General features: G+C 37.1%; 1 protein-coding gene across 1 annotated transcript in view; it reads right to left on the bottom strand.

Moving 5' to 3' along the window:
• Positions 1 to 3,676: 3,676 nt before the first annotated feature.
• COL11A1 (collagen type XI alpha 1 chain) overlaps positions 3,677 to 18,479 on the bottom strand; it is a 134,178-nt gene continuing 119,375 nt past the window's right edge. The window contains 18 exon segments of the mRNA XM_032696726.1: positions 3,677 to 5,355; positions 5,358 to 5,424; positions 6,981 to 7,018; positions 7,021 to 7,131; positions 7,134 to 7,212; positions 7,874 to 7,942; positions 8,747 to 8,814; positions 8,817 to 8,858; positions 10,909 to 11,158; positions 11,974 to 12,027; positions 12,131 to 12,166; positions 12,256 to 12,309; positions 12,899 to 13,006; positions 13,719 to 13,765; positions 13,768 to 13,789; positions 16,644 to 16,697; positions 16,782 to 16,889; positions 17,280 to 17,333. Of these exon segments, the coding sequence (XP_032552617.1) occupies positions 5,279 to 5,355; positions 5,358 to 5,424; positions 6,981 to 7,018; positions 7,021 to 7,131; positions 7,134 to 7,212; positions 7,874 to 7,942; positions 8,747 to 8,814; positions 8,817 to 8,858; positions 10,909 to 11,158; positions 11,974 to 12,027; positions 12,131 to 12,166; positions 12,256 to 12,309; positions 12,899 to 13,006; positions 13,719 to 13,765; positions 13,768 to 13,789; positions 16,644 to 16,697; positions 16,782 to 16,889; positions 17,280 to 17,333 (1,338 nt within the window). The 3' untranslated portion in view covers positions 3,677 to 5,278.

Consider the following 18,479-nt stretch of genomic DNA (forward strand, 5'->3'; position numbering starts at 1 on the left):
TTTATGCATTCTCCAGAGCCTGAGCCCTCACATTGTGCTGTGTTATCTTGTGAGCCAATTTGGGCAACAGGACCCCAAAGCAGAGCTACTTTCTCACCTGAGCTACCATTGAGATGATATTCTAATAAAAAAAAAGGCACAGGCCCAAGAGAGTGTATGAATAGAACATAAAACCTTACCTTTTTTTTTTTTTGTTAATATTTGACAGAAAGAAGCTTTTATACCAATAAAAACAACTTCATTCTAAATCTTTTCACCTCTCATTCCAAAAAATTTACTTTCTGTGCTGTAATGAAGAGTACTGCTCTGCAAGTCATGCAGCTCCATGACAGTACCCTGGCTGACTTCACTGGGCTTCCTTCGTAAGATGCTGAGTTAGCTAACAAATAACAAATCAATGTTTCCATTTCAGAAAAAACAATTACATTGTAATGCTGTTATTGTTATTTGTGAGTCACATCCTGGGTTTTAACATTTAGTTAATATTTTCTGTTTAAAAACTCGGGTTTATGGCTCTGCTGTAGCTATGTTTACTTTTAATTTCTGTTGGGGACCTTCAGAGCTTGCAGACTGGGCCTCTGCAGGCCACAACCTAAAGGCTGCAGCACAGGGGGTGCTGTGGCCATTTTTAAGATCTTTGGCTATGAGATATTTCAGGTTGAGAGGAGAACTCAGTGTGAGGCTTCTGTGGTCGTTCCTGGTTATTAAGATGACCTTGGGACTCTGGGCAGCCTTGTTATCCCAACCCTGGAAACTCAGAAAGGTTCTTTTAATTAACCATTACATCCTTACGCCATATCCAGTTTAGAGAACTTCTGGGGCTAGGGAAGAATTAATTTGGTTTTCTTCTGGCAGTTTATTGGGTGGACTGAATTTTAATTTTCATCTGCATTTTAATCACTGTGCAAGCTGGAGTTCTTTTATGCTTCAGCAAGATTTAACTACAATGCCTTTTTGATGTTAAAAAAAAAAATTCTTAGATCATACCAGGGAGCAGAGAAGGCACTTGGATCCCAGTCCCACTGCTGAATTCTTAACAACTCCTGTCTCTTACTGAAGTTAGGTGTGTTTTGATGGAGATCACTTCTTCTACCCTTGAGAAACTGGAAACAAAGTCAAGGTCTGCCAAAGCTCCCTGGACAACCTAGACAAAACCTGTCCATGGTAGCAATGTAGGCTTTGGCTCCATCCTCCCTCATTAGAACTGAACCTTCATTCACACAGCTGGGAAAGAAACAAGCCCAATTTTGGCCAGAGCAGTATGTTTGAATATCTGTGTGCTTGCAACCTTCCTCACTGAAATTATCTTCAGTGTTCTTATTGAAAACAAAATGTGTAAATAGCTTTAGAGCAATCTACTCCTTTGCAATAATCTTGGCATTGCTTTTCACTGAACTAACAATGAGCCTCTGATAATTTATGTGCCTACCAAAGGAACACAAATAGGACACGTTTCCCAGTAAATATAATAGACAGGACATTTAATATACTGTCTTTGTCATTTTCAGGTTTTTTTGGTGCATGTAAAATAGAAGATGTTCATTCACAGAAAAATGAGTGTGCTTGCAATAGAAAATCCATAGCTTTTAAAGCTTCTTTTTCTAGTCATTAGCATGTGAAGCTTCATTTTAAAATTAACAAAGCCATTCCCCAGGGGAAGAATCTTAAACAGATTAACTGTCCTTATTTTTTGAATCAGATGGTAGCTTTTTGTGTCACAGGGTGACTGTTGATGTTAGCCATAATGGCTGCCCACTCAGACTGAAAATAAAGTCTTCATTACATTTTATGAAGTTTTCCAAGAGATGTGCCAGTCATGGTGAATTGATATTTCCCTATCCTGGGTTAGAAAGGAGAGAGACAGAGAGAGAGAGAGGTGAAGAAAATGCACCTACACACAGAACAGTTTATGCCTCTATGGTCAGAGCTTGTCACTTAAATCTCTATTGTATATCCGTGTTATTCTGGACAGAACATTGCCTCAGTATTTGTGGACTTGTGTATGCCATGTGCTGACTCACTCCATTTCCATGCAACATAACCACAATCTGTGTTTGCAGTGGGGAAACCATCTCCAGGATGGCTTTTCTGGTTAGAGGGGCTTGAAGCAAACTTTCAAGATAAACTGCCCAGTGTGCTTTAGGTCAGGTGACCCCTCATGATCACAGAACGTCCAGGTTCTGTTTTGTCAGTTCCTACAGGTAAAATCCAGATGGCATCTAACAGTTCCAACCTTTCTGGGATTGCACAGGTTTTTTAATTTAGAATGTGAAAAATATTGATCCTTGTTTTCTTTCGGGTTTGGTTGAGGAATTTGGTTTGCATAGATTTTTGTAAGTTTGTTTTTATAATAGTGTATGATGAATCTGAATCTGAGGTTTTATGTTTTTATGGCTAGTAGGATTTAATTACAGAATCTGAAGTTTATTTTATAGGAGGACTAATGTGTGAGTTTTGATGTGAAATTTCTTTTTGTTCTAAAAAGTGCTCTTTTTGTTTGTTTTTTAAGCACTGCTAAGATGAGACTTCTGTCGAGGGAAAAACAGAGAGCATAATTTTTGCTTGAAGGCAAGAATATATTTTCCCCCTTTAATCTGAAACCTGGAGAGAAAAACAACAGCATTTTAAAAAAGAGAATGGACAAAGAGGAGTGAGAATAACTGGCAGTGGTGAGATGCTTTCATGACAAGGATAAATAGTAAGGTATGTGGTTAAGGCCTTAAGAAGGGTTAAAGAATAAACCTGATGGGTGCTTGCCTGAGAAGTGTAGAAGACTCAAGTTTATTTTCTGTTTTGGGATGTTGCCAACACAAACCTTGGCAAGATGCTTTGACTAATTCTGGGAAAATCTGGTTTCATTTGGCTTCTTGAATACATCATTGCACTTTTAGAAACAACATTCTGCTGCAGACTAATCCTGACTCTGTAAAACCACAGCCATTTTTATTTTTTACCCATATCACCCTAAAGCACATCACCCAGAAGTGTTGGGTTTTTTTTTTTTAGACAGGCTTGAACAGCTCAACCCCTAACTTAACCTGGCCCACTTGAGCAGCAGAAAGTAGCTTCTCTTCTGCCAAAATTATCAGAGCTGCTTTCACAGCTTGCTTAGAGTTAACCAGAGTTAATAAAGAACAGTTAGCAGATTAAAAAAAGATAGGCTGTTTTGGAGAAGATCCTGGGGACATATGTCATGTCTCTACATGGGACCCATCACCAGTTCCACTATCTAAAGCAAGGTGCTGGAAATTTTGTGTTCCAGTGGTTTCTAAGTCTTGGTCTAATTCTTGTCTTCTGTTTCCCATTAATAGGGGCACTTGCCTACTTTATGGGGTCCTACAAGGATAAGCACAAGACTGTGAAGCAGACAGACATTGTATCTTGTAAGAGTGGCTGGGGATGGAATATCAGGCTCCTTTCTCATGTTTTATGTATTATGAGGACTGCTGGAGCTACAACTCCATACAAGCCAGATGTGAACTTATCAGCCCTGCTGCACAGTGACATGGCCAGACCAGCAGCTTCACTGTTAACACTTCTCCCGGTGCTGTTGCCCAGTGCTTGCCAGGACATGTAGTAAGAATACTTTTTTAGAGCCTGGATGGTCTGGAAGCAGAATGAAGTTACACTAATGGCAGTGGGTGAGTTCTGGACACTGAAATAAGAGAATGACCAATCCAGATAGACAAGACTTGATTTTATTAATAAAATTTGTATTTTCCTCTTTGAGGTGACAGTTACAAACTTTGGTTCAAAAAAAAGAAAATATGAACAGCAAGAAGTTGACTTTTGAAATCTCACTTTTACATGTATAAACGTGCATAAGAAAATACCAGTTGGAAACGAGCCAGCAGAAACTAGTACTATTTAATTTAACAATTTATAAGAAATAGAAACAAACATTTCTTTTCAAGTCTTACATATATTATGAAAAATAATTACAAAAGGATTTGTGTTGTAAAGCTAAAATGTAATTTCTACTTCCAACTACCTGAATAAAATGTTCAGAGGGAAGGCCAAACCAACCTGTGTTTTTGGTGAGCTTTGAATAGCGAATCGTAAGGGTTTGGGTCAAAGACAGCTCTGTAGGAAGCAGTCCCTGGTATGTTGCTTAGCAACTGTGTAGAATCACATGACCTAGACATATTGCATCCCTGGCCTTCAGGTGGAATAACAGGAAGAAAAATCATTCATATTAATGGGACGGGCAAATATTGTATAGGACCATTCTGTGGAACTTTTAGTATCCAGTTCAGGAAGCAAACATCCATTGCTTACATAAACATCTAAGTAAACACTGCAAAACTCCATAAATAACTGTTTAGAATTCAGTTTTTATATTTATGCAGACCAAATAAGCACAAATGGAAAACAAATCTAGATGAATTAAAAAAAAAAAAAAAACAACAAAGGAAACCTATATGACTAATTTATTTCACACAGATTTTTTAACAATTCTCTTACACAGAAGTTGTTTTTTTCTTACATATTTTCCCCACCCAAAAATATAAACTTGTTTCTTTTAGGTATATACAGTTATCTTATGAAATTTATGGAATTAGAAAAGAAAATAAGAAGTCTGAGGTATAGCACCATGGAACAAGCACCTTTGAAGATGCTTCATTATCAAAATTCATTGTCCACAGAGTGATATCAGCAGAAAAGAGTTGTTTGAGGTGCTGCTCAAGATCTTCCAGTTTTGCCACCTTAAGTTTAATGGCAACTTCAAATAACAAAGCTCTTCAACAACAATATATACAAAGGGATTTTATTATTAATCAGAAATGGAATTGGCTTCACCAGCAATTACAGTTTTATTTTTTCAGAATACATAACACGTATTGACCATGTAGTTTTGTAAATGTAAAATAACAGCCAGATGCAATTCAGAGACACATGCAAGTTTTGGAAATGGACAGAGAAATAACAGTATAGTACTGTACATAGAATAATTACAGTTTATTAAACACTTTCTTAACACCTCTTTGTTGTAATGGAAGGAGCACCATGTCGTTCGTTTTTACAGCACCAAAGGAATCCAAAGGGAGTGTTCCTGAAGTGAGCCCTATGTCGTCTGTCTGTGCCACAGCATCTTTGCAAAATAAGTTAAGTCATGTGATTCTGGCCCTACAAGGGCAATGATTACTTTCTAGATAAGACATACATACACAGCAAGACACATTTCTATGCCATCCTTATTCAAAACTTGCATGTGGCCATGAAGTGGGTTGGTAGCACCAAAGTGCAACATTTTTGTTGATCTGATTTTGTCTTAAGCTTAACCAAGGAAGCAGACAGGACCGACCTCAAATCCAAACTTCTGGTTCTGGTCACCAAAGTCATTGATCATCACACAACTATGGGCACTTGGTCTATTTTGGGGTGGTTGATTTCAATCACTGTCTTTGCATAGCCCTTTCTTGACTGTTAAAAGAGAAGCAAAAAAAAAGCAAATGGTTATAGATCAATCAGAGCAGTGAGCATGTGCTGGAGATCTTCACAGGTTATCTCTGAAGTGGAGAATTTGTAAGCTATTGCCCCGTCAGGCAGCAGATATTGCAAACTCTAAAGTTTATTATGTTTTATAAATTGTCTTATGATTTTATGTTAAAAATGTTTTGATTTTAGAAGGAGAATAGGCCGTAGTTTTTTGACTTACTAAAATAGATCTATAAATGAAAATAATCTAAGACATTTCATCTTCTTAAAGAATTCTCAGTTCACATCTATACTATTTAATAACTAGTAATATTCCCATAGCAGTGCACATCTTTCCTGTGAAAAAATCATTAATTAGTTCTGAAAGAGAAAGAGTGTAACTGTCTCACAAAATATTACAGCAGGCTGTTTGGACAGGAAAGAAAGTATTAGTCTGACAGGACTGCCAACTGATGGACTTAGAAGCCAGCTTTGAAGGCACATCCTTGCTGCCCAAAGAAAGCTCTCTAGCTCCTCTACGTATCATGCATCCAAGTCATCATGTTAGTTATCAGAACTGCACTTCCTTTACATGGTCTCTTGTATTTGCTGAGACCCTTCAACTGTGCCAGAGTCCTGGAGTTCAGATGAGCATCCAAGTTGACAGATCTGAGGGTTCTCAGTTTACAGAGTTACAACATTCAGCTCTCTCAGGAGCTCTGCATTCACCTACTGTGGATAACAAAAGTGAAATAAAAATACAAGGCATATAGAAAGGCTGACATGAAGCAGTTTTGTAGTAGATTCTCATGGCTGAGCAGAGACTCTGCACCTCCTGAGCTGCATCTCTGTCTGAGAGCAGGTGTATATCCTGGAACTTTCAGGGTCTCTAATTCTGTATCACTGAACTTCTCAGAAACTGCCTTCAAAATGCTCCCATATCAAACCCCAAAATAAACTAATGAGGCTTCAACTGTCACTTGCTCTTTTGATGTCTTTGTTTCAAGTGTTGAGTACAAATCATTCTGTTTCTGAAAAGTGGTAACAGTTGTTATGCCCACAGAGACCCTGATGGAGAGGTGATCAGAGAGCTGAGCATGTTTGGACACCTCTGGGGATTTTAGCAAAGCTAAAGGAGGATTTTGAAAAGTAAAATCCATAAACTTCACCTGGCTTTGACTACACAAAATGAAGAAAGGAAATACAAAGTCACATATCAAACTATTAAAATAATTTACTATGTTTGGGTTACATACGTATGGCTTATTTAATACATGTTTTTGCTGTATTCACTAAATATTCTGTTTGCATATGCCTTGATGGCCATTCCAGGTTTGTTCCATTTCTGTAGGTTGGCTTATGGTTATTTCTTTTTGGTACGTATGTGAAAATTAATATGGGACTAGTGTACTGTAGTTAAAAATCTACTAAATGGTCAGTATATGAAAAGTAAAGTTGTTAGAAAGCTTTTCTCAGAAGAAAGCTATGAAAAATAGATTTGTCTGATTTCTACTTCAAATGACAGGTTGGTTTTGTAAAGGCTCTTTGAGTGTTGTACTTACTGCACAGCCGTCATGAAGAGCTTTGATGTAAGGATTGTGTCGTAAGACATTTCTTCATCGTTCGATCCTAAGAACCTCAGTGCTTTGTCATAGCTGTCAGACGGGGCGTCATGCCAAGCTACAGACTGGTGACAGTTATAAGTGAAATTTGTCTGGCAGAGGCACTCAGTAGTTTAAGGAATGTCATTTGGACCATATTAATGGAATTGCCTTCAACATCCAAATAGGAGAGCTGGAAAAGACAAGAACTTAGATGAATATTTATCTTTTTTTTTTGGTTACAATGCGAACTAAAATTATTGTTGACAAAAAGAACCCCATAGCTGTTCTTAAAAAAAAAAATTAACATATAACATTTTATGGAGTTTTAAAGGTCAATACAGCTATGACTCAGTAAATAGATTTCATAATGTAGCAATATATTTAGGACAAAGAACCACATATTTTAGCTTCATTCCATTTGGAAAGACAGAGAATTACTCCTATCTTATAGTGTAAAACAGCAGAATCTCTTTGGGAATCTGTTTTTAGTTAATCATAAGTCATGTCAGCCTGCAGCCTCATCTTTTCATACTCAGTATATTTCCAGTTACTGCACTGGGGTGGGGATCTGTGCTCCAGCTGCTTTCCTAAGTTCAGTGGTGATGTGTGGTCTGCCAGAAGGCAGATCCTCACCATCAGGTGTGCAGGTGACCACTGGGATCACTGTGGGACAACACAGAGTAGGCTTCTGTTGTCCAGTGGTAAGAGGCCACATAACTGCTGTAATATTTAGGGCAAAAAGGCTGGGGTCTTTTCATTATCTAAATACTTATAAAATTCCTTCGGATCTGCTGATTGCTGATAACGTGCACCTGGTTTGTGAATACAGTTATGTTGCAGTGACAACTTACAAGTTTGCCTCGCTTGAATTCACTAAACCAAGATCCTGGATTCTCCTTTGGCCATGATGAAATTCTAACCTGTGCAGTCAAACAGCAGAGACAGAATTATTTAAAACATATATTAACAGATATGAAGATTTTATATTACTTGGGACAAATTTCACACCAGATAATAAAAAATGGTTCTTTCTGAAATCTCAGTCACTTTAAAGCTCTAAAATAGGATGTTTTTCTTGTATAGAATGCCTTCAAATTAGTGACTTTGCCAGGAACTCAAGGTGATAGCTTATAAAGAGAGTTAAGGGAGACCTTTATAATCTATTAAGATTCAGGTAAACTGGTAGAATGAATTGTTGCTGTGAAGAGAGTCTAAATTAGAGTTTTCACTGCTGTTGCTGCTGATAGATCTCTCTCATTTAGGCAAGCTTTTAGAAAGCCTTCCTCTATACCTTCTGCCCCCTCTGATATAGTCTGTAACAGTGAGTAAGGACACTGTTAATACATAGTGTTTTACATCTACTTTGCAAAGGTATAAATGAATAGCTATAAATGGACCCACAAGAGAAACACAGTAAGTGTTTTGCTTTTAGGTGACAAATGCTAGATTATGTTCAGTAACTGGCTGCTCAGCTGTGTTGCATTCTGAAAGGTAGTGAAATGTTAGCAAGCAGGTGCATAGATTCCCTGTCTAAGACTGAAAATGGTATTTGTTAACTCTATGTACCATTTTACCACTCCATTCAGAGATATGCAAATTTAAAAATGTAATTAGAAAGACAGATATATGAAAATGTGACAGTGTAATTATCCTGTTTAGTTTAAAATTGCAACAGCACAGTAGGATCTGTCAACAGCCACCTGAAAACACAGATTGGTACTTACTCCTTCAGATTTCTTATCTGGGTAGATGCAAGTTTCCCCACCTGCTGTGAAATTGCAGTATACTTTGAGGAGTCTCCAGAACAGCCCTGGTTAGGATCAATCCAATATTCCCCTAAAACAATGACAAAATATTTGCCTTATATAGTAGTATTGGTATTTGGATGAACTAGGCTTTACTGCTACCTAATGGTTCTCCAAACTGTGTAGCAAAGTTATTTTATCCGAATAAGAAAGCAACCTTTTATTTTCTGCCTTATGATCTGTTGCTGTTCTCATTTATGAAAGACAACACCAGGATCAAAGTTTGTTTTTATCTAGGTTCTCTTGTTTTTGTCTAGTTTGACTTCAAACCGTGGTTCTGTTGCAGGAGTCTGCTGAGGTTTGAGAGGAACTGCAGACAGACACCTTGGTCTAGAGAAGGAATGACAGTATGTGTGGAACATATATCGCAAGTCTCAAAAATCTGGCCATTTGAGTATTTCAGCTAGAAGGGTAATTTGTACGTGTGGTGAGAGCACTCTCCAAAACAGAGCAGAGGCAGCCTTAGGCAGAAATAAGCTATGGGTTAGGTCAGAGAGCAAAATCTGGAGTCATTTGCACAGTTATCTGCATAAAAAGGTGTGTGCACGGGGCTTGGTGGGGTTGTAGCTGGCACAAGTACCTAAAGCTTCCACTGAGAGAGATTTACCTCACACAAAAACCTTTCCATTCCTGGGTTATGAAGATGCAGTGCTAGTGAAACTAGTGAAGGCTGGGCATGAAAGAGAGTGCAGTCCATCCAAGGTCCATTAAAAGTCACTGCTTTTTAAAATATACTATTCTAATTATAATGATGATTTCTGTGTTGTGGGTTCTTATCTCCAGATATTTCCCAAGCAGGACAGCCATTGATTTTCTGACACTACAGGTCTAATCTCGTTTCAAACAAATAGTGGAGGTTTCAAAGAGAAATGACAAATACTTTAATCAGTTCTGTCTTCTGAATATAGAATATAGACAAAGCATTTATGGGATTTAAAAATTCTGCTGTATTTATTGAAAATAGTCTTTCCTATCTGTAAGTCTTGTCCCTGGAGAATTTTGTATTTTAATGAATACATTTGCTTTTATTTTAACCAAAATAAGATTACTTTTATATGAGGGCTCCAAATAAGAAGCAAATACTGGTAAATGAAGAAGGTGATTGTGTTCTATAAAAACCATTCCCAATTATGGAGGGTACTGAATTGTAAAATATGTACTTTTCATATAGCACATACTCTGCTTAACTACTCCTCAAGGCGACCATCTGTTCTTATCTATCTTGAATGAAAGCAATAAAATATTATTAAACTGTCAAAATCCATTTTTCCTCCCATTTAAAAACAGAAAAATATTGCTTTGAACTGGGAAAAATATATGAAAGGATGAAAATTCTGTGAAGGTTGGCTTTCATTTAAACCTTTTCAGAGGGGTAAACTCAGTTATAAAAAAAAAGAAGAAAAGAACAAAGCATAATAAAATCAAGATAGTTCTTCAGAACATTGTGTCTTGTTCATACTACTTTGCATTTTATCATGCTAGTACTTGGTAGTATTAAGCAATATCAAAGAACCTTTGCTGACTGATATAGAACAAACAGTGGTGGTGCAGTAGAACAAATTATTGTTTCTAAAGGTAAAAGAATAGTAAAGTTTTTGAGAGTTATAATTGATAATAAATCTCCTATGATACCAGTGCTGTTTTATATTATTATGCTAAGCTAAAGTATCCAGCTACTAAAATAATTACCATTAATTTTAAAAGAAGCAATTAGCTGTCCCAGCATGCTGACATTTGTGATTTTACTTTCCACTGATCTAAACAGCATCAGTCTTTCATCACACTCCTGCTTGGATTGTCCTGGAAATGTAAGGCCCACCTCTCAAAACAACAACTGTTTTTTATTTAAAAAGTTTTAACCCTAAAACCAGATCAGGTTATGTGTTTCAAGAATTTTGGCTTTTACCAAAAGAACATCTCTTACATTTTTTAAAGTTTTGTACCTGTAAAAATGGATTCAACGAGACTGTATTTGTTGCGCAACTGTATTACCCATCTCCCAGTAATTAATTATTCTGCCAAAGTATCTTGGCAGACCATAAGCTCAGCCTTGTCTCCTCTGCCATGCAATATTAACATACCATCTGGGAAGTCTGGGTGACAGAGTTGCAAGTCTTTGCAGGTTCGGGCAGGGTTATTCTGAGTGCCCATTGGGTACTTCATGTGCTCAATGTCTTGCTTCAGCGAATTCAGTGAACCAAAGATCTCTTCCATGCCATCGGAATAATCCAGAATATTGTCACCAGCATCAGATAACATATAATCAGGAGATCTTCTTGTCTTCTTGGGTGACTGGATTGGCAGTGGCTGGATTACCTCACCCGGAGGGCCCTGAGTAGAAAGCAACAGATCTGATTATCTTTTCTGTTTGTTTTTCAGCTGAGGAAGACCACAGAATGTGGCTTGGAGATGCCTTGAATAGGCTTTCTTCAAAGTGTTTATTTCTTTATTTTGCTTAATTCCTTCAGATTTATACCTGTGTGTTTTGATTTACTGGCAAAAAAAAAAAAAAAAAAAGATTGTAGAAAGCCAAACCCTTGTTGTGCTCTAAACTCTTCTCACTACACTGCTGTTTGGGGAAGAGTGTGGTGCCCTCACATAAGTGTGTAGAACTGACTTGCAGTTACCTCTGTATCCCTGACAATTCCCTTGAGCACGGATACAGTCTGTGAAAACTGTGGATGTTTCCTCTGATAAAACTTCAGAATTCCACTTGGGGTCTATGAAGCAATATTTAATTTCAAGAAATTGAAACACTGCATTCAGATTTGGACTCTTTTCATTTTATATTATTATGATATGAAAAACAGTGGAAACAGAAGAATATCATCAGGGGAAACTAGTATTGTTCTATTTTCTGTGCTTCAGTATACACCTTAGATAATTATTGCATGAGGGTTTTTTGTTTGTAGGGGGCATACAGGGGGTTTTTGGGTGTTTTATTTGGGGAGGTGTTTGTTTCACATTTCTAATGGACTTTGCAGTGCAGACATGTTTTTCTGTGTCTGGGAATCTGTGAAAAATGATTCCCGAAAAATTAATTTTCAAACAACCATTATTATTTTAGTTCAAAAATGCTGGGGTTTACCCTTGTCAAAACAGGGGGATTGTGTCAGTGTAATGCCAAGATAAGAATTCTTACTTACTGGAGGACCGGGTGGACCAGGTAACCCACTGTCACCCTTTTGACCAGCAGGACCCTATAAAGCAATGAAAGAAATGCAGTGTTGGCCATGCTACACAATGTTTAAAAATAACACACAAAACTTAAGTAAAAGAACAAAAAATAGGAGAATTACTCACGCTGGATCCTTTAGAACCCTTTGGACCCTGGGGACCCTACGGACAAGAACATACAACTATAGTTGGAATGTATTGCACACAATGTGAAAGTGTTTTGAGCAGGAGGACTAGATAAAATTACTTACAGGTAAACCAGGAGGACCAGGGGGTCCAAGTGGACCAGCAGGACCAGAAATTCCCTAAAAATGAATAAGAGAATAAGCACAGAACTAAAGCATCCTACATACTGCAGTGGATTAAAAATGCATACCTATGAAAAAGGTTGTCCCGCTAAATGTCCAACTCTGATGAGTTTTGATTTAGGCCATTTGCTAGGGGCCAAAAGAGTTTGCAAATTTAAAATATTATCTGATAGTTGAGTTGCTTGTAGTTGTTCTTACACTGCAGTCACAACTGTGTTCCTCTTCAAACTGGTTTGGAAAGCTCACTTTTTACATAGTGTCTTAATAACAAGGAGAAAGGAAGCTACTCTGAGTCATGCAGTTAATGATGAGATTGGTGCTGCTAGTTTTATCTTGTCCCTAACTTGTGTTATGTGTGTATAATGTGGTGTATGTGTTTCCTTCCATTTTCTCAAACATTCTATAATCTCATTTTAAGCTGTTTAATTTCACTGTGTTTATATAATGCCTAAGAAAGTTTTAACCTCTGGCAGGAGACTCTGGGTGTTAAATGTTTATAATAACTTTGTCTTTCAAAAGAAAACCTGGAATATGTGCTCCTTGCTTGTATGGAACTTGAATGGAAACACAAATGTGTTGTACTCACTGCATCACCCTTGGCTCCAGGAGATCCCTGTGGGCCAGGAAGACCCCTGTCACCCTTTTCACCTTGTTCTCCTGGAGGTCCAATCAGGCCAATCAAACCAGGATGTCCCTAAACAAGATTGAAGAAAATATAGTTAAAACGCAATATACATTAGAATAAATGTGTTTTGCAGACACGTAAATTAAACCTTTCACATGCTATCACTGTTGCTTGACAACAATAAACCTGAAAACAAATTATTCTAAAAGCATATTTGTTGTTGTTAGATGGCCTTTGAAACTTTATTTGCAAGTTGTGACTGCTTATTTAGTGAAAGATCTAAGTGCAAGATAGTCCTTACTGAAACTGATACAGAAATAACAATACCTGTGGGTACAAATTTCATAGCAATTTTCACATTTATATGCTATAAGCACATCATAGAGTTGCACATTTGTTCCACATGCGATACAGCTGTATAAACAGCTGATCCAAGGTGATAAAAAACCCCTGAAATTCACAAAGTACAGTCATATTCATATCCCTTTCTCTACAGTTTTTCTCTGATTCACAAGCAATCAATAAATTTTTGTGACTCTGTTAGAAAATGCTACCCCAGATGTCTCAATACATTATTTCAAAAGGAAGTATTATAGCTTTTAAATATATATATATATTGTTGTTTTAAAATAAAAATCTCCAGTGTTTGTTATTTCTACTTACTTTGTTCTTGTAAAACTGACAGTTCTCTTTACATCAGTATCTTTGGGATTTTCATTGCAAGGACAGATCACGTGGTCAATACACAGGCAGTAATCTTTTCTTCCTATTACAAAGGCACAAACAATGCTAAAGCATACCTCTCTCCTTTGGAACATGGATCTCCTTCAGTCCAGGCAAGCCAGGTGGACCCTAATAAATTCAAGGAAATAATGTTAAAATAAGTTTTAACATACTGCACAGATCATGTTTCTTGTAATATTATTAAAGGCAGTGCAAATCAAAGTGCATTTATGGCTTTGTAACAGTTATGTACTTATTTAATCAGAGTACAGTGGTTGACGGTAGTGATTGATGGAATGTGATTTACAGGCCCAACAATAAGTTGAAATGTATGTTTAAAAGGCAAATTGATGCTGCTGTAGTATTTAAATTTCTTTATAACTAGAAATCTAGAAAGGGTTGTATGATTAGAAATCTGTGAAGCCGAGGCCAACTAAATTCTTGATTGTTGAAATCTTCAGATGTTTATAAGAATGGCAGTACTGGTTTTGAGTAATTTGTACAGAGTGGGATGAAAAATTCAGGCCAAGCAGTGCATATGCAAGAGGCATTAATTTCTCAGGGGCTATTAATCTCATCCTGAACATGTATACATTAGGTGTAGAGCTGCTAGACTAAGTCAGTCTCTCCTCACTGCAAGTCTCCTGGTGGCAGTGGACATCTGTGAAATTCTGATATGGATGGCAGTAATATGTGACCTTTCCAACCTGGCACGGTTTCAGCAGTGCCATAACACTTCATGTACAAAATGTTATTCACTGCGTACGCTTTCCATCTCCACTTCAGGATATCACCAGATGCAAGAGCCTAGGCAAATACATAATTCATGAAAGAAATGTGAAATTTTTTAAGCTTTGGAATACAGAATCAGACTTTTCACCTGCAGTGTGTTGTGCTCTACTGCAAATCAGCTTTCATATTCTTCTCCTGATAGCAATCTGCTGCAGAGGATGGGAGGAAAAGGAGGGAGACCTAACCTCAGCATCTTTTACATATAAACTTTACTTTCTTAGAATCCAAATTAAGTTGCAGCAATGTATTGGAAAAAAGTTCTTGTTGCGCTGACAGGGAGCCTGTGCATTTGGGAGTATATAGTTCATTAATATACTCAGCTTCAGGTTTGAATTGAATATTTAAGCTCTCAAATATTGGAAGAGAGATCTTTTGATGATATATTTGGAGGCTTCTATGGACTGACATGTGGGAAAAGGATGCTTGTTATTGCAGAATAATTGTTCATTGGCTTTTAGATTTCAGCACAGAATTGTAAGTGAGGAGATCAGTTTTTAGTTCCCTGACTCGTACCCATGCATTTTATCTGTAAGCTAACCACAAAATTTAAAAGTGTGGTGGTGGTCCCATCATAAACTCTTTATGAGAAGCTGAAAGGAAAAGGATTCCTTGTGCATCTTCTCTCTATTGTTCCCAACCTCTGACTTATAAACAATACGTTATCCATGAGACTTTAGAAAAAAATCAGAATGTTAAACAAAGGGCAACAAAGAGATGTAATGTAAGCTTCATCATTGCATTATTTGCTCATTATTGTTTTCTAAGGACAGAGAAAAATGAAATTAAATGTAGATGCAATTGTAATATCATCTATAATTATATATACAGAAGTTATCAATGCATATATCTATGTACCAGATCAGTGTTCATTGGAAAAAATCTTTCTGGTGTGGGGGGCATAAAAATATATGTGCTGAAACTCTTTGCTTATAGGTTAAGAGGTTGCACGTTTTGAACATTTTTGGAAATGTAAATAGTTATTCAAATACTTGCACCCATAAAAGTTACTCAGTCAATGAAAGAAAAGGCAATTGCTCACGTCCACATGTGCACATAAAGTGAAAGACAAGTTTATGGTAAAAGTCTTGATTTATGCAGCATTTCAGTTTAAATTCCACTTTCTTTTTGTTATTGTTCGATTTTTATATACTGTAGAAGTCTGATATGAAAATTTCGTAGCTGATGTTCAGATCCTGAATTCTCACAGGAGAGGCAGGAATGCTCTTGGAAAGATTTTGACTTCAGGTGTGTAGCTTAAGTGTAAAACCTTTCAGTATTAAGGCTACCTAAGGACCTGTATCCTCTAAGTCCATATAGGAGAAGGAACAGAGGATTTCCTTCCCATTTCTTACTCACAGCTTTCCTTTTCCCCCTTAAGAGCCACACTATTTCTGAAGTAGAGGATAGGCCCTTATTGCCCTGTTCTCCTAAAGTAATCCAGTATATTCTGGCTGAAATAACAGAGCAGAAAAATAAATAAAAATTTAGTATGTGGTAACACTTGTATATTTTTTTCCATCAAACTCTTAACAGTCCATATTTTGTTTCAAAGCTTTTTATTCCCAATTTGGGACTCTACTTTGATGATAGAGGTGAACTCTACCTCAGTGACTTTGGAGAGTGAGGGATATGAGATCTTTTCACTAAATTGGAGCACCTTTGCTTGACATGTGAAGAATTAACCTGCTGGCCATGTAGTTCAGACTTTAATTTTTTCTTTGGTAGAAGTGTCTTTTTGGCCCTACTTCTGATTTATATTTTTTTTTGTCTAAGGAACAGATATGATCTAAACTTTTGCCCTAGGAACAATTTCCTAAAACTAGGAGTCATTAAAACGAATGGATGTACAAAATTTACCACTGCTTTGCTGATGAGGGGACAGAAGTAGATTTTTTTATTTTAAGCTTCTTTCATTTTATTTTGATTTTTAATTCTACTCAGAATTTGGTTTCACACTGTCTTATTCCAATTTCTACCTGGTCTGACTCAGCAGCATTCAACACAGTTGCCTACTGAAGTAGAGCAATAAATTTGAAGGCAGTTGTGTATCAGATTTTACCAGCACAGAACAGTAGCAACTTTGTGCTAAGAACTGACTTTTCATTTTCCTGTAAATGCACAGGCACATTAATGGTAAGCTTTATTAGTATAGTGCTTTTTCTGTTCTGGCCCTGAAAGGAAGGGAACTCACCAGAGGTCCAGGAGGGCCATCCTGACCTGGTGCTCCAGGTAGGCCTTGTTCTCCCTAGAGAAAACACAAAGTTGCTTTACCAGACTAGATAGAAGAAATGAGATATTTAAAATATTATTATGTGCTCCCATTACTTACCACAGGGCCGGGAATGCCCCGGAGACCCTCTGGGCCAGGTTTTCCAGCAGGTCCCTGTGGACCAACTGGACCAGTTTTTCCAGGAGCCCCTTCTGCACCAGGTTCACCCTAGAAAAAACATAGTGGGTCAGAGAGGGAGAGGCAGCTTGGCACTGCAGGTATAGACAAGATGCAAAGTGAGAGCAGAGTTTCCTTGTTCTGTTTGTTAAAAGCCAAACCAGTGTTCTGCACAGGACAATTCCCTGTAATTCCTTCATATGAAGATGTGGTGCCAGCGACACGTTCACCTTGCCTTTTGCAGGGGTGAGCTACATTGGGCCTGCCCGGGGGAGACTCCACTCCATTGTGTATTGCTGCTAATTCTGGGTCTTCATTTGGATTTCACAGTTTAGCTATTATTACTTTGGTAAGTTGCACGCTCAGTGCGTGATAAGCAATTTACTTTTAATTTATAAATAGTTTATATTTCCATGCATCTAAAAAATCTTCAATGATTACCTTTGCACCTTTTTCACCTTGTCTGCCTTCAGCACCAGTTGCTCCAGGAGGTCCCTGTAAAACATGGACACTGAGCTCATAATCTCAGTTTTTTCAAATATAACCAGTGAAAAAATCTGGAAGTGTAATTTCCACTGTATTAATAAGTAGTAAATGCTTACAAAATAACATTAAGTTTCTTTCTTGACATTTTATTCATAGGATAAAAAAATAACAATCTGTCAAAGCAGCTCTTTTTCCCTTATAAAATTTCCTGGGTTTTTAGAATATCGGAAAGAATATGCGTTGCCTAACACATCTGACATGATGAGGTTCAAATCAAACCAAAGAAATAGCTTGGAAAAAGAATTAAAACAGGATATAAATGGAAGTGAACAATACAAATTTATACATACAATAACAGTTTTAAACTTGCTTTGCATTGACTTCTATCTATTTGCTGTAGTTTATCCACTGATTCCAAAAGGGCCTGTCATTCTATAGTGCACAGAATGACAAGTACTTCTTTATTCTCTAAATCAGGGATGGGCTCAGTAAGCAGCCTAATTACATTTGGAGAGCCAAAAATTCACTAAATATGAAAGTGAAAAATAAAAAGACCTTTTTCTCCTCCAAAACATCAAGGGCTGATTTTTAGGTCAGGTAATTAATATTCATAGCTTCAGTCATGAACAGAAGCAGTGTCTAGGATCTAATGTACTCTTCTGAAAATGGTTCTCTTATATATACTTAGTTTAGAAAAGATGCACTCAAGATAATGGACCAACTGTTCTCCTACAAGGTTAATTTTTAGCCTGGGAAATGTCTTTATTACAAATAGCTATTTCTATAAATCCTAAGACTCATCTGTTCATTAATGCAACAAGCAGTTTGTTATGTAGAAATTAAAAAAAAAAGTTTTAAGGACCAACAAGAAGAAAAATTCAATCACTTCCATTTATTTACTGCTTTTTACTTCGTAACAACATACAGAAAACCAATGTAGGCCCCCTAAAAGTAAAGCACCAGAACATTCTTAATTTCACAGATAAAACCTGTACTTCCAGTCAAGCATCTACCTGTATCCTTTGTGAGCTCAGGGATTGAGACCAGCATTTGACCTAATAAAAAGTTTTTATACTAGAGCTGAATCTAGCCCAACTTTTTATCGCCTGGTATATCACTGTCCACTACTACTGTCACATACCTCGAGCAACTCCA

Source organism: Chiroxiphia lanceolata, chromosome 9, assembly GCF_009829145.1.
Source record: "Chiroxiphia lanceolata isolate bChiLan1 chromosome 9, bChiLan1.pri, whole genome shotgun sequence".
Lineage (NCBI taxonomy): Eukaryota > Metazoa > Chordata > Aves > Passeriformes > Pipridae > Chiroxiphia > Chiroxiphia lanceolata.